Source organism: Stegodyphus dumicola, chromosome 1 (genome assembly GCF_044657685.1).
Source record: "Stegodyphus dumicola isolate Sdum_Otavi_A_Nest chromosome 1, ASM4465768v1".
Lineage (NCBI taxonomy): Eukaryota > Metazoa > Arthropoda > Arachnida > Araneae > Eresidae > Stegodyphus > Stegodyphus dumicola.
The window spans coordinates 288,066,015-288,080,080 of NC_140768.1; the positions used below are offsets into that span (position 1 = coordinate 288,066,015).

At 31.2% G+C, this 14,066-nt stretch overlaps 1 protein-coding gene across 3 annotated transcripts in view; it reads right to left on the bottom strand.

Moving 5' to 3' along the window:
* The window catches only part of LOC118205910 (homeobox-containing protein 1-like), a 61,057-nt gene that overhangs the window by 16,572 nt on the left and 30,419 nt on the right, over window positions 1-14,066 (bottom strand). For 2 of the 3 annotated variants that reach the window (XM_085808346.1, XM_085808343.1), the window contains 2 exons: window positions 5,208-5,405; window positions 2,126-2,239 (listed from right to left, as the gene is read on the bottom strand). In XM_085808346.1, coding sequence (XP_085664472.1) covers window positions 2,126-2,239; window positions 5,208-5,405 — 312 coding nt within the window. The remainder of the gene's footprint in view (window positions 1-2,125; window positions 2,240-5,207; window positions 5,406-14,066) is intronic. The other variant, XM_085808347.1, reaches the window with a different exon arrangement.

A 14,066-nucleotide genomic window follows, 5' to 3' on the forward strand; every position in this document is an offset into this window, starting at 1 on the left:
TGCTGCTTGACACTCTCAAACAAGTGAACTCCATGTCATTCAGAGAATTTTGAAGTGATCTAAAGAGATGAAGATTAGAGGGCAAGGTCTAAGGAATATAGAGGGTGATAAGTCTTTAACATTCATCGAAATGTAGGTTATCATGATGGAAGACAATACCTAGACCACTGGTCAGCTTCGAGCACTTTGATTTCTGCCCTTAAAACTGGCATTGGGGAACAGTATTTTTCCAAACAATGTGTGATTTTGTGGCACCAATTCACAGTATATAATTTCTCCATAGTCCCTTCATACACATAGATTTATTTTTATGGAATGTTACCCTTTTTTGATGTTACTAGAAGAGCTTGTTTTGGTTTATTTCATGGTATTTTTCTTAGAATATTACTGTATAGTATCCACTTTTCATTGGCAGTAATGAACAAATAAAAAAAAAAAAAAAAAAGAGCTTCTTCATTTTTTCAGTGAAGAATCACATGCCAAAACTCAAGTAAGCATATTCTGCTCTGTTAAAATAGGGGGTACCTACACAAAGTAGTTTAAACACCCAGTCTTCTTCAAATGATCATGTACTGTATTCTCTGAAATATTTATTCGCTATGATGCTTCCTGAACTGAATAACTTGGATTTTTTTGTTTACATAGAATGTTTGTACAGAGCTAGCATCTTTGAGGCTCAAACTTCCACACATAAATTTCTCAAACTACCTTCAAGCTGTGTCATCAAAGACAAGACTTTTTCCATATATATCACAGATTTTAAAGTAATCTGATTATATTTTTTCCACCTTTAAAATAAAAGATCCTAACACATGCTAGAATGTAAAACCAGCAATAAGTGCCGAGAGTGTATTTAACGCTCTGAGCGTTACGGTTTTAGCTCTGAAATTTCAAAGTTCCTCAAAATGTCACGAATAAGTTATATTTTCTTGATTTTAATTAAAAAATGACTCTTTCATTTTGTACCTTGATTCCTTTTCTTCCAATATACATCCAAACTGAAATCCGATACATTAAAAGCTAGCAGAAATTTTCATGTATAATGAATGTGGAAGGCAACCTTCTGTACGGAATTTTCCGGTCGTAACGGTGAGAGGGTTAAAAATCCAATTTGATCTTGGTCATTCCATATCAGAAGTAAATAAAATAATTAGGAAAAAAAAAAAAAAAAAAAACACATTTTGATTTGAAAAACCCCAGAACATTCGAAGATGACCAATATTTAAAAGTTAACTTTTATGAATTTTATTTTGATTGCACTGTGAATGCAATCAAAATATTTCTAATATCATATATTACAAGACATCAGTATAGAATAATACTTTTGCACCATCTAGAGAAAACATTTTATGAGAAATTTTATCAGCAGTTTATACATTTTCCTTGAATACTGATTTAGGATATGTACTTTGGATTTTTTAAAAATAAGGTGCAGAATTTTATGAAAACAGTTTCAGCACTGATGCCAAACAAATTCGTACAAACCATAATACCCTATTTCTTATAAAGTTCACACAAAGCAAAAGTTCCAATTAGAAAGATATTCTGTATACTTTTAAAAGTTTAACCCCCCCCCCCAAAAAAAAGTTTCGCATCTTTCTTATGTGCATTTCCAAAGATATATGTAATTAATACCATCATGAGACTAGTTAGAAATTTTAAGAGTGTTGCTTTATCCCTTATGGAATCATTAATAACTAAACTTGCTACTAAAAATTTGGCATAAAAATCTTGAATTTTGGTTTGTAATAGGCACAGAAAAGTGATCTGAGTAAATTCATTCTTGAATATCTATGAAATTTTTGCACATATTACAGAACTTTTTATTTTCAGTTAAATGTAATTAATAATTTATTACTTTGAATTTTTACTACACAAGAATTCTACAAAAAAATTAAGGTGCTACATTACAAGGCCTTTCCACCCACAGTACTGAAAATATGTGCACCTTACTTTATAACAGGAAAACTTTATAACAGGAAACTCATAGCCAGGATAAAAAAAAAATAAACAAAGTCATAATATTTCTCGAAAAATCTTTAAATGAAAATATTAAATATTTATTTTAAATAACAGCTACTTTGTCATAAAGTTATTGAGAATTCACGACATTTGATATACTTACCATGCTGCTGTCTAAGCTGCTTCTTTGCTTCTTTTCTCCTGTTATTGAACCAATTATTCACAACAGGCAATGTCACTCTTTCCCTTTCCGCCAAAGGACGATCTGAAATGCGAACTAAGATTCATTAGTATAAAAACTGCAAACTGTTATAAATGAACTACAGTAGCAAAATAATATCCAAAAAAGTCACATAATGAGAAAATATAGAGTACTTTATATATCTTACCGTCAACTGTTTTTGACAATGTTGCCAATCACTGCAATTTATTATCAAAAATGGATAAGTAAGACATCAAAAACAGTCATATGAACTTTGCTTTGTTTTTATTAGTTTTTGTAAAGCAATTATATAATTGCTATTTTCCTGTTTTTCTCTTTCATTTTAAAAATTTGGGATCTGCTTTCTACAGAACAGCAAGGAATAGAGTACTTTCAAAGTTGAAGGACTGTTTACACTGATGCACATACTCAAAGCATTAAAAGACTGTGGCAAAGCATTAAAAGACTGTGAAGTTCATCAAAATGGCACAATAAAAGATACTGCAGAAAAGCAAATCCACTTAGATTCATATTTAAGTGAATTTACATGACATTCAGTTAGTAAAGAAAAGAAGGTGACAATTTTGACTATATTTTATTTTTAGGGATTTTTGATCACCAGATTGATTGGCACTAGTTTTAACTCTTTATGTCCCAAATTACTTTATTTTTTGAAAATGATTTTGAAACTTTATTTCTTTATACATGAGAAATATCTCACATTAAATTCGCAAAAAATGTTATAATGTTTTCAATTTTTTAAAACTTAAAACGGGGACTTTAAAAGGACATTTTTATACATATAAAGTGGTGTTAGTAATGAATAGACTAAATAAACATTTTAACTCATTTAATCATTTTAATTAGAAACATATTATCCCTTAGAACAGAATAATCTTTTTCTATGCAAAAGAATTATGCGTTGGGAATCATAAAAATGTGTTTCCTCTGTGTAAACGAAAAAAAACTCTTTTTTTCATTTACACAGAGGAAACACCTTTGCTTCACAATGCCTCTACATTTAACAAAATCTGGCCTGTGTGCTGCTCCTTTATTTGTTTTCTAATATGATCGGATACAAAAAATTGCTACCCTTGCATTATTCGATATTGTCAAAATAAAGTGAACTGAATCCTACACAGAATTGTTTAATTAAAGCTTAGAGATTGTTAGACTGGTAAAAAAAAGAATCAGTCATGTAATAAAGAAGGCTTTCTTTCTATGTACTCGTGCAGGCTAATTTCAGATATTTTTTCACATTTTGCCATCACCCACAGTTTTTTTAATACTACTTTCTGTCATAATTTGATTATGCATATCTGCATCCTAAAATGTGTTAATATATTGAAGTTTAAAATGCATTAGGTATTGTGTGATTCAAAATTAAATATTTTAATGTGTAGGCTCTTTTCATACTTAATTTCTGGCTTTTATACTCCACTCTAACTTCCCATTAACTGTAATAATAAGAATACCATCTTGATTTTAAAAAGGAGGAGAAAAAGAATAGATAAACTGTTCACCAGTAACAGTTCATAGAGTCTTTCTGAAAGAATTTTACAAAAATTGAAAATTTCCCAAGAGAAGGTGTTTGAGTACTAAAAACACACAAAAAATATTTATCATGACTAAAAATTAATGATTCTTATCCAAGGAGTTATCTCCTTGCACTTCCTATCACTAATTCCATGGATCATCACTAATGGATCCTAAAAATGGTATAAAAGTCCCTTCATTTGGATAACAAGACCTTTGTAAGAACAACAGATGAGATTTGCATATCTGAAGAACAAATTTTTTAACATGAGTAATGTTAAAATCAAAACTAAAAATTGTTCTAATTCTGATAATCCTTTTTTCCCTCATCAGAAACTAGGCAAGTAGGTATTGGGAACTCTCAAAATAGTTATGCTTACAGGTTCAGGTTGCCTTAAGTAGATCTTTGGGGGGCTGGGATGCCAAAAGTTAGAATATCATTTTTGTATCAAATATACAATTTGTAAATCCTGCAGAAGAGTTGCATAATAACATTTGCAAAGAATTTCATGAGGAAGTATTTGAAAGATAACTGTTAAAGCACAGCGAATGATTTATTGAAGTCACAAAAGGCCATGAAATGCAATCTGTCTCTGAAAACTTCATATTTTGTGCTCTTAGCTTATTGCTCAATCCTTATGAAATAAATGATGAGCATTTTTTTTTTTTTTTTTTTCTTTTTGATGTAGAAAATTATATAAAAGCTATTGGAATACTGATGAATTTACTGACTTCTACTCAACTGTTAAGGGAAGTATAAAAATATTCTTAACATTTTAGATGATTTCATTCATCACTGCACATAGATTTATTCACAGAATAAACAGTGTGTCAAAAGAAGTCCTGGCAGATAGGAAACTTACATATTTTAATTCAAAACAGAACTACTGCCAAATTGAAATAAAATGAGTCGTATAACAAAACCAAAAACAAAACTGAATGCAATAACAGCATTAACACAGAGATGCACCAATACTTGCGAATCTTATCAAAATTCCAAACAAAAAAAAAAATCTTGTAAAAATGTATTCAAAGTAAAATCTTGGTGGAAAATACCTTACTTTTGGCAATCTATAAAGAATTTATGATCATCAAATGCACCTTATTCTAAGCAGTACCTATGGTATATCAAATTACCGGTCATTTATACTAAATTAAAAATACTTGGCATTAGTCTTTGAAAAATGCAGAGTCTTGCAACATAATTTTTTTTTTTTCATTACTTTGTAAGCAGCACATTACCACTTTCAAAACATACATAACAGACAGTTTCGAATATGCCTTATGAATACTAATAAACTGAACATCATTTGTATAAATACTGTTAAATGATTTAAACTGAGGGCGACTAATCTATTAACTGCAGCATGCTTTGAGTCATTATTTGTAAGCTAATAATTTATAAAAATTATAAAAATTTTATATTTTTTCAGTATATCCTGACAGCGCCTGATAGGAAAAACAATTGAGCAGACTTGCTCTAGATAAACATATATTAGAATGATACCTGCTCTCTCCACAGCTTTATTGCACTCGTCTACTATCTGTTCCCTAGTCTGCGAGTCTGGATACGGATCCTTCTCATAATAGCGTTCCAGCACGGCAAGGTGAGCAGCCTTGAAAGTGAAACGTTCCCTTTTTAGAGGGATGAGATCGCCACTTTCAGAAACCATGCGTTTTACCCCAGAATTGGGGCACAATTGAGCTGTAAGTGAGAAAATAATTTAAAAATATTATGCCTATCAACAAAGTTTACATTTAAAAGAAGAATAAAATTCATTACCTTGGCCTAAATTAATAGAATTAAATACATCGACATTATTAATATTCCTAAGGAAAATTATTTTATTTATGAAATTAGAACACATTTGATACTTCCATTGTATCCAGTTAATAAAGAAATCAATTTTATTTTACCATTCATAAAATACATTCAGAATTAAGTAGAATGGCATATTTTGACAATTTTCTCAAAAAGTGGTAAAAAGGTACAAATTATGGATTTCATACAAAAAAAAAAAAATGCAAATCTTTATCATCAAACACACAAGCATACATATGTATGTGGGCAGAATATTCAAAGGAAGAATCATTAAAAGCACAAGTTGCATTTTCAGCACTTCATTTCCTTGCACTCTTTCACAGCTTTCATTATTTTTTTACAACAGTTAGTGAAATTCAACAGCATACGGTTAAAATGAGAAACCACAAAACACTTAGATGATGAAATGAGATATAGAACAATCAGAAAGCTGGATACAGAGCAGTTTTGAATACAGATTGCTAGAAACTTGAATGTAATGATGTCCAGGATAAGGAAATAGTTTAAGGATATTGGATCATTAAAAGAAAGCCTGGGTGAAATTGTCAATAAGCTAAGCTGGCTAATAAAGATTAATATGTCTCCAGTTCAGCATAACAGGAGTGCAACAGCCTTACAGATCTCTCATAATCTCTGTGTTGCCACAAGAAGATAAATTTCATGGATTACTGTTTCCAAAATGTTACATGACAAAAGATCTATTAGCAAAAAGACCTGCTTACTTCTGTGTATAAGATAGCTGTTTGGCACATGCAGGAAACATTTTTACTGGTAAACATTTGAACATTTTTAGAAAATATAAATTGTAATCTAAATAGACAGAATTGCAAGAAAGATTTTTCAGTTTTAAACAGCACTGAAATTATTTCGTTATCTCCGTAGGAACTAAAATCTTTGAATGTCAGTTGGGGGAAAATTACAGCCTGAAGTCATTAACAGAAGAAATTGTTTAACTTCCATGACAACAGAGGCAAACTGCATAATAAATATTGCTCACACCTTAGTTTGATAGGGATTCATCGACATAAATGAAGATGTTATTGAATTAATTAGCCGAACTAATAAGCAACAAATATTGAATTATATAAAAAGTCTCCGCGCTTTTTTGCCACTAGATGGTGTTGATGCCTATATATATGGCAGTACTCACCTGATAGTCTCAAACGAGCATGTGCTTAAAAGGGGATATTCAGCTTGTGAAGACAGATTTTAATTCGTTCCTTGTGTAAAACGTTATATGAATTTGAAAGAGTGAAATATCTGAAGAAATATGCTATATGACGCTTTTTTACTAAAAAAAAGGTAAAAATGCTGCATAAACAAGGCGAAAAATTTGTGAAGTATACAGTGAGAATGCTGTAAGTGAACGAAGGACCCAGGAATGGTTTGCTCAATTCCATTCCGGAAATTTCGTCAAAGATGCACCTCACTCTGGACAGCCAGTCACTGAAAAAATTGATGAAATTTTACAACTGGTGGAGCAAGGCCAGCCTGCAAGCTGTTAGGAAATAGCCAAGGGACTAAACATCAACCACATGACAGTTTGGAATCATTACTTGGCTTGATACCATCACCAAGTATATAAGAAAAGGGCAGGCTACAAAAAGAAGCTCGGTGATTGGGTGCCACATGAATTAACACAAAGAAATTTGATTGACCAAATTACCATCAGCGAAATGCTGCTGAAACAGAATGAAATCGAACCATTTTTGAAGTGAATCATAGCAGGCAATGAAAAATGGGTGAAATACAAGAAATGCAAGTGATCATAGTCAAAGGCCAGCGACCCTCCACAAACAACTTCAAATCCTGGATTGTCGCCAATAAGGTTATGTTAAGTGTTTGGTGGGATTAAAAAAGGATTGTCAATTATAAGCTGCTGCAACCTGTGAAACCATCAATTCGGCTCTGTACTGTGCACAACTCAACTGTTTGAACGAAGCAATCCAGAAAGAGCAACAGGAAGGGACTTGTGTTCCATCACAACAATGCACGGCCACACACATCTTTGATGACTCAGAACAAATTGACAGAGCTTGGTTGGAAGTTTTGATGCACCCACCGTATAGCCCAGACCTTGCTTTATCTGACTACCATTTGTTTCGGTCTCTGCAAAACTCTTGATGGTAAAAAATTGGCCGACCGAAGCACTACTGAAAATCACTTAGCCAAGTTTCTCAACGATAAACCACAGAAGTTCTACACCAATGGAATTATGAAGCTACCTAAAAAATGGCAAAAAGTCATAGATAATAAATTATACTTGATTAAAAAGTGGTTTTCAATAAAGAAAATTTTTGTTCAAAAATGTACCAAAAAAGCGTGGAGATATATGAACCAATATGAGCAACAACTTATGCACCTCCATAGTCATCTAAGTGGCAAAGAAAACTTATTATGAATTTTCTGTGAGATAGAACAACACTTTACTTTAGAAATCTTAAATGAAGGATTAAATAAAACTGGCAAAAAATCTAGAAAATTTTGCACAACAAAACGCTCTGAGGAATTTAAGGAAAATTTGAACGATTATTTAGCTTTTTGAAGTAAAAGAAGATTTAGAAAGTAACAATAATAAACTGTTGAAAGCATAAAAAGATACCATTTTAAGCAACGAAAATAATATAGAAGAAACAAGTGAAACTTCAAGCTATGAAATAGCACCACCAACATTTAGAAATAGATGCCACTGGAACCTAATTAATAATAGCTCTCAATAAATATGGGGAGGGGGGATGCTTAACTTCTTTTTTTATTTATCATTGTTAAGATATCTGTAATTGTATTTTTACTGGTTAAAAGGAATTATAGCTTTCTGTCACGTCCAATGCATTCTGAAACTTAATACTATTTTATTTGTTTATATTTCTTTATGTTATTTTTGATTGGTTGTTTTCTGTGTCTTGTTTGTGATTTGTTAAACCATGATCTGTAAACTGCTGTAAAGTTATATATAAAACCTCTGTAAACCTTTTCGCTGTGGCAATGTTAAAGAACTTTTCCTTTTTCAAGAATCAGATCCATTAGTTAAAAAAGCTAAATACTTAGGAGTCATTTTACACCAAACTCTCACTTGGACTACACATATTAAGAATGTAAAAAATAAAGCCCTTGGAATTATGTGCAGATTTCTTCCAGTCATAGGAAAATTTTCTAACCTTAGTCTAAGAACCAAGAAGCATAGTTACACAACGTGCATCCATCCAATTCTTTATTATGCATCTCCTGCCTGGAATACTGCTTCTCCAAATCAGCTCTATCAATTCCAAGTGGTGCAGAATAAATTTCTACACATTATTACAGATGCTGACTTTCTCATCCACAACGAACTTTTTCAGAGATCTCAAGCTTGATACCATCACCAAGTATATTAAAAGAACAAATGAGAAGTTCTTCACAAAAGCAGACCGATGCAACTTCGTGAACTATTCTCAAGTCTTTAACTAACTTAAATTCTCTTTGATGATCATAACATACATCCATTGGCAACACACACTATCATGGATGGAGACCACCAGTTCTTATCTTAGCTCTTCAATCGATGGCTGTTTATACTTCCATTTTATCTGATTTAAACTGTGTTGTTTTCTAAGTTGTTTGGACTTTTCTTGTGATGTTGTACTCACTGATGTTGATGTGGTACTGACTATTGTTGTGTTGTAAATAAGTTGTATGGGTTAAAGCAGTATTGTTATTTTGTAGCATTGATTTTTTTACTGTATAGTAGTGTTTATTGAACCATTTTTTGCATTTGTCATTGGATCCTTTTGGATTTTTCTCCATTCTTGTCATGTTTTATTACCTGCCAGATACCTAAGGCCTTTTTTCTCTTGGTACCTCTCTCCTTTTCCTTTCCTCCGTTTTCTCTTCAGAGATGTTATCCCCATCAAGGTGTGTCATGTGCCCTAGGACTTGATTTCATGAACCAGCAATGTCGCGGCAGGCAATAGTTCGGCATATCTAAGTGTCTAAGTCTTTTCGCTGAGTGTGTGTATTTTTTGTTTTTGCTCTGTAATAAATGTTTGTTTTTCAAACTACGGTGTTTTATATGTTCAACAACCATAAAATGAATAATTTGTTAATGAAAACTTTTGAGGCAGGTTGAAAAATATAGATATAAAATTAAAGTTCACTCGTAAGACTGCTAAAAAAATAATATCAAAACTGAATATGTACAATCAAGTTTATAAACTGCAGATATGTTAACTAAAGCTCTATTAAACAAAATTCTATGATCCATTGTCATTGAGCTATTTAAAAATTGTGTAATTCTTCTATCTTCTCTATAATATGTGATTAAGGGGGAGTGTTGAGATATTTGTAATCGCATTTTTATTGGTTAAAAGGAATTATAGCTTTCTGTCACGTCTGATGCATTCTGAAACTTAATCCTATTTTATTTGTTTATACTTTATTTGTTTATATTTCTTTATGTTATTTTTGATTGGTTGTTTTCTGTATCTTGTTTGTGATTCGTTAAACCATGATCTGCTGTAAAGTTATATATAAAACCTCTGTAAACCTTTTCTCTGTGTGTGTGTATTTTTCTTCTTTTGCTCTGTAATAAATGTTTGTTCTTCAAACCACAGTGTTTTATATGTTCAAAAACCACAAAATGAATAATTTTTTTTTAAATTACAATATTTTGTATGTTTTGAAGAGAAATAAAAAGTATTTTATCTTATATATTAAATATTTATTTTACATCTTTGCTATGTAGTAATTATATAAGTGTATGTTTATGCTTAAGTAAACTATATGTGAGCTGCTCATTTGCAAAAACGATTAAGTCCATAAAAGAAAAGGTAGAAAATATGTACTGATAAATATTTATACATTTATTACTCAACAGCCATAAAATTTGTTGCCATGCAGCGTCTTAAGCCTGAACTAAAAGTTATATTCAATATAACAAGCTAATCTCTTTAGGCTGTAATGGCTCATGTATCTGTAAAATCTAAGTGACTCGTAAAACAATGATTTGTACAACACGAAATGTATCTACTGTGTTATGGGGGCGGTGTCTACTGTATCTTCATCTGGGCAAAGATCTGCTTCATGCTTTCCAACATCTGAGAAAAAGCGAGTATGTCATCAAAGTTTTAATGGCCTTGCCAAACATCATGTTCGATGAGTGCACATATGATAATCATGTCTTTGAGAAAGGTTCAGTCACTATTGCAATGTACAGGAAAGAGAGCTTAGAGCAGTGTTTCCCACGCTCCATAGGGGGTGCAATTCAAAGATGGACTCATCCAGAATTTAAGGGAAGAAGAAGCGTTGAAATTTCCAAATTTTCTTCAAGAAGTCAAAATTTTATTTTTTATTCCCCAAATGAAGAATAATATAAGTGATGCATACATAAAAAAGTATTTTAATTAAAGTGCATTATAAGTATTTTATAAAGATTTTCGCTGTAGACACGGACATTTAAATAGATGACACATTATGCTTTCCAAATGTTTTTCACACATGTCAGCCAAAGGATTCAAAGGATTCCTTTTATTTTTTACTGTAGGAACTGCAACAGCTGCTTCCTTCAGGTTTATTTATATTTAGCATTGTTGAAGCTTTTAACTGATCTTATATTTATTCCTTTAAGTTCATAGTGAACTGAGAGGTGAAAGCAAAAAAAAAAAAAAAGTTTGTCAATGTTCAAAAGGAATATTTAATATTTGGTTTCATACTCGCCATTTCACACATACAATGAACGATCACCATTTGTCTTTTATGCTAGCAATCAATGAAATCAGACCAACAAATCAATGAAATGAGGTCGTCATTTGAAGGCGAAACATAATACTCACATTAATTCCGATTTGAATTATCTTCAAATTTTAAAGAAAAATTTGAAAAAAGAGTAATATTAAAGTCTCTATTTACTTCTAATAATGCAACTGTTAATCGTACTCTAGAGGCTAGTTATTAAATTTCATTATTCATTGCTAAATCTCGGAAAAATCATACTATACGGAAGAATTTAATCAAACCGTCAATATCAGCACTTCTTAAAACGGTTCTAGAAAATGATGACAAAGACGTTAAAGCTACGCCACTAAGTAACAATACTGTTAGCCAAAGGATAGATGAAATGAGTGAGGATACTGAAATACAACTTGTTGAAAAGCTGAAAAGAAAAGAAAATTTTGGTTCAAATAGATAAATCAACTTTGAGAGATAATGAGGACATACTTATAATGTACATATCATATATTGATAAAGAGGATTTGCCAAAGAAATGTTTTGTAAATCATTAGAAAGCACCACTACCTCCAAAGATATTTACAGTAAGTTAAAAAATTACTTAGATGTCAAAATATACCAATGGAAAATATAACAACTTATGCTGCAGACGGTACTGCTAATATGATGGTGAAGAATAAGAGTTGCCTTAAATTGATGAAAGATGAGAATCCAGAAATGCTTCTTGGGCATTGTGTTATTCTTAGGGAAAATCTGGCCACTAAAAACATTTCACCTCTTCTAAATGATGGACTAAATTTAGTTATAAAGTGTATCAATGCTATTATAGCTAGTGCTAAATGTGAACGTCTCTTCAAGTTATTTTGTGAAGAACAAAATGAAGACTATATCAGATTTATACTTCACCCTGATGTAAGATGGCTGTCAAAAGAAAACTGCTGGAAAAGATTTATGGAACTATCTGATACTCTTAGTTATTTTTTAAGCCCCAAGCCTGAAATCAAAAATCTGTTAATGGTTGATAGTAAGGCATTTGTGATTTATTTAACAAATATCTTTGAAAAACTAAATACATTAAATAAAAAATTTTAGGAAGCAAATAAAAGTCTTGTCGATGTAAAAGCAGAGATATTTTCTTGTACAATACAAAGTCTGTAATCCACACTCGTCAAAACTTCGTCGATTCCGGATTATAGATCATTTAAATCTGGTAAGATGGCATGCAGAAATTATACAATTAAAAATATGAAACCGTAATTTATGAAATAAAGAGCAATTATGATCTAAAGAATATCAAAATTTACAAAAAAAAAAAAAAAAAAAAAGAAAAAGAAAAAGAAAAAAAAGAAAAAAGAAAAAAAAAAAAGAAAAGAAAGCTTAATATTTATTTGTTTACTTTATTAAACATTTCTTTCAATTTCTTTGGGCTAAATGCGAATGTGTAAACGTTAAACGCACATGCATAAAGCATAAAAAACAGTTTGTGGCTGTGAAGTCTGGATTATAGATCATTCCAGATAATGGACGTCCAGATTACTTTGTACTGTATTACCTTTATCGAATTATGTCAGGAATACATTTACGACAAAGATTTTGAAAAATTTCACTGGCTTCAAAAATGTGAAGTGACTGATAATCGCTATACATGTTATTCCCCATCATTTGAAAATTTTATCAGCTAATTTAAAAGGAAGATTTTCAGATTTGAAACAAATTGATTTGCCAACTTGGATGATGCAGCCAATGTTAGTAGATTTGGCTGATATTTCAAATATGCAATATCAAGAACCCACAGAAATGCAAAATGATAAGTCAATTAAAGCTTTATTTAATATAAAAGGGCCAATGGAATGGCTTTATGAAGTAAACTGAAATCAAATATGCGAATCCAATCAAATGTGCAAGAGAACTGTTGTTACCATTTCCATCTTCACATTTAGCTGAATGCGCAGTTAGTGCCATAAATGATTTGCTGCTGGAAAAAAAAGAAAAAGAAAAAGAAATCAACTGAATATAATAAAAGAGGGAGACTTGAGACTGAATTTAACTAAATTGTAACCTGACATAAAATTTCTCTGCAGCAAGCACCAAGCACAAGGATCTCACTAAATTTAAATAATAAATAATTACTTAAATATAGAAAAAACTTTCAATTAAAATTATTTTAATTAAAATTATTTTGTACTTGAATTTCAGTTCTCCATTATGTTTTGAAAGTTCACTTACTGTGTTTGCTCACAAAATTTTCTAGTGATTTCTTCCAAAAACCTATCATTCAAGCTTCTTCTTCATTGAACATTTAAATTTTTTAATATTAAAAATTATGAATATGCTAAAGGGAGCATAAGAATTTTAGAGAGGATTAGGTGGGGCATAACAAAAAAAAAAAAAAAAAAAAAAGGTTGGGAAACACTGGCTTAAAGCCTCTATACTATTCACCTTTTCAGAGATGCAGCTAGCCTTCAGTTTATTTTTACAGGTGACAATGCTTATCCATATATGGCTAATCTAGTGGATGAACTTCAGAAAAGTGAGGCTTTTAACCAGATGGATTGGCCAGCCAAATCTCCAGACCTAAATTTTATGCCTGGGATGCTCTCGAAAGGGAAAACAGAACTTCCTTTTCCCCCTCCCAGAACCTTTCAAAATCTGAAAACAACAATGTTGCAAGAGTCAGACCAGTTATCACAGGGTCTAGTAAACGAACTCATTTTCAGTATGAAGTTACATAGTGAAAGCTGTAAGAGGTGACTACACTCCTTATTAGCCTCTTTTATTCTTTTTTGTAACTTCTGTTTTAGATCCTCCTGAGCTGATACACTTTATGCACAATCATGTTTA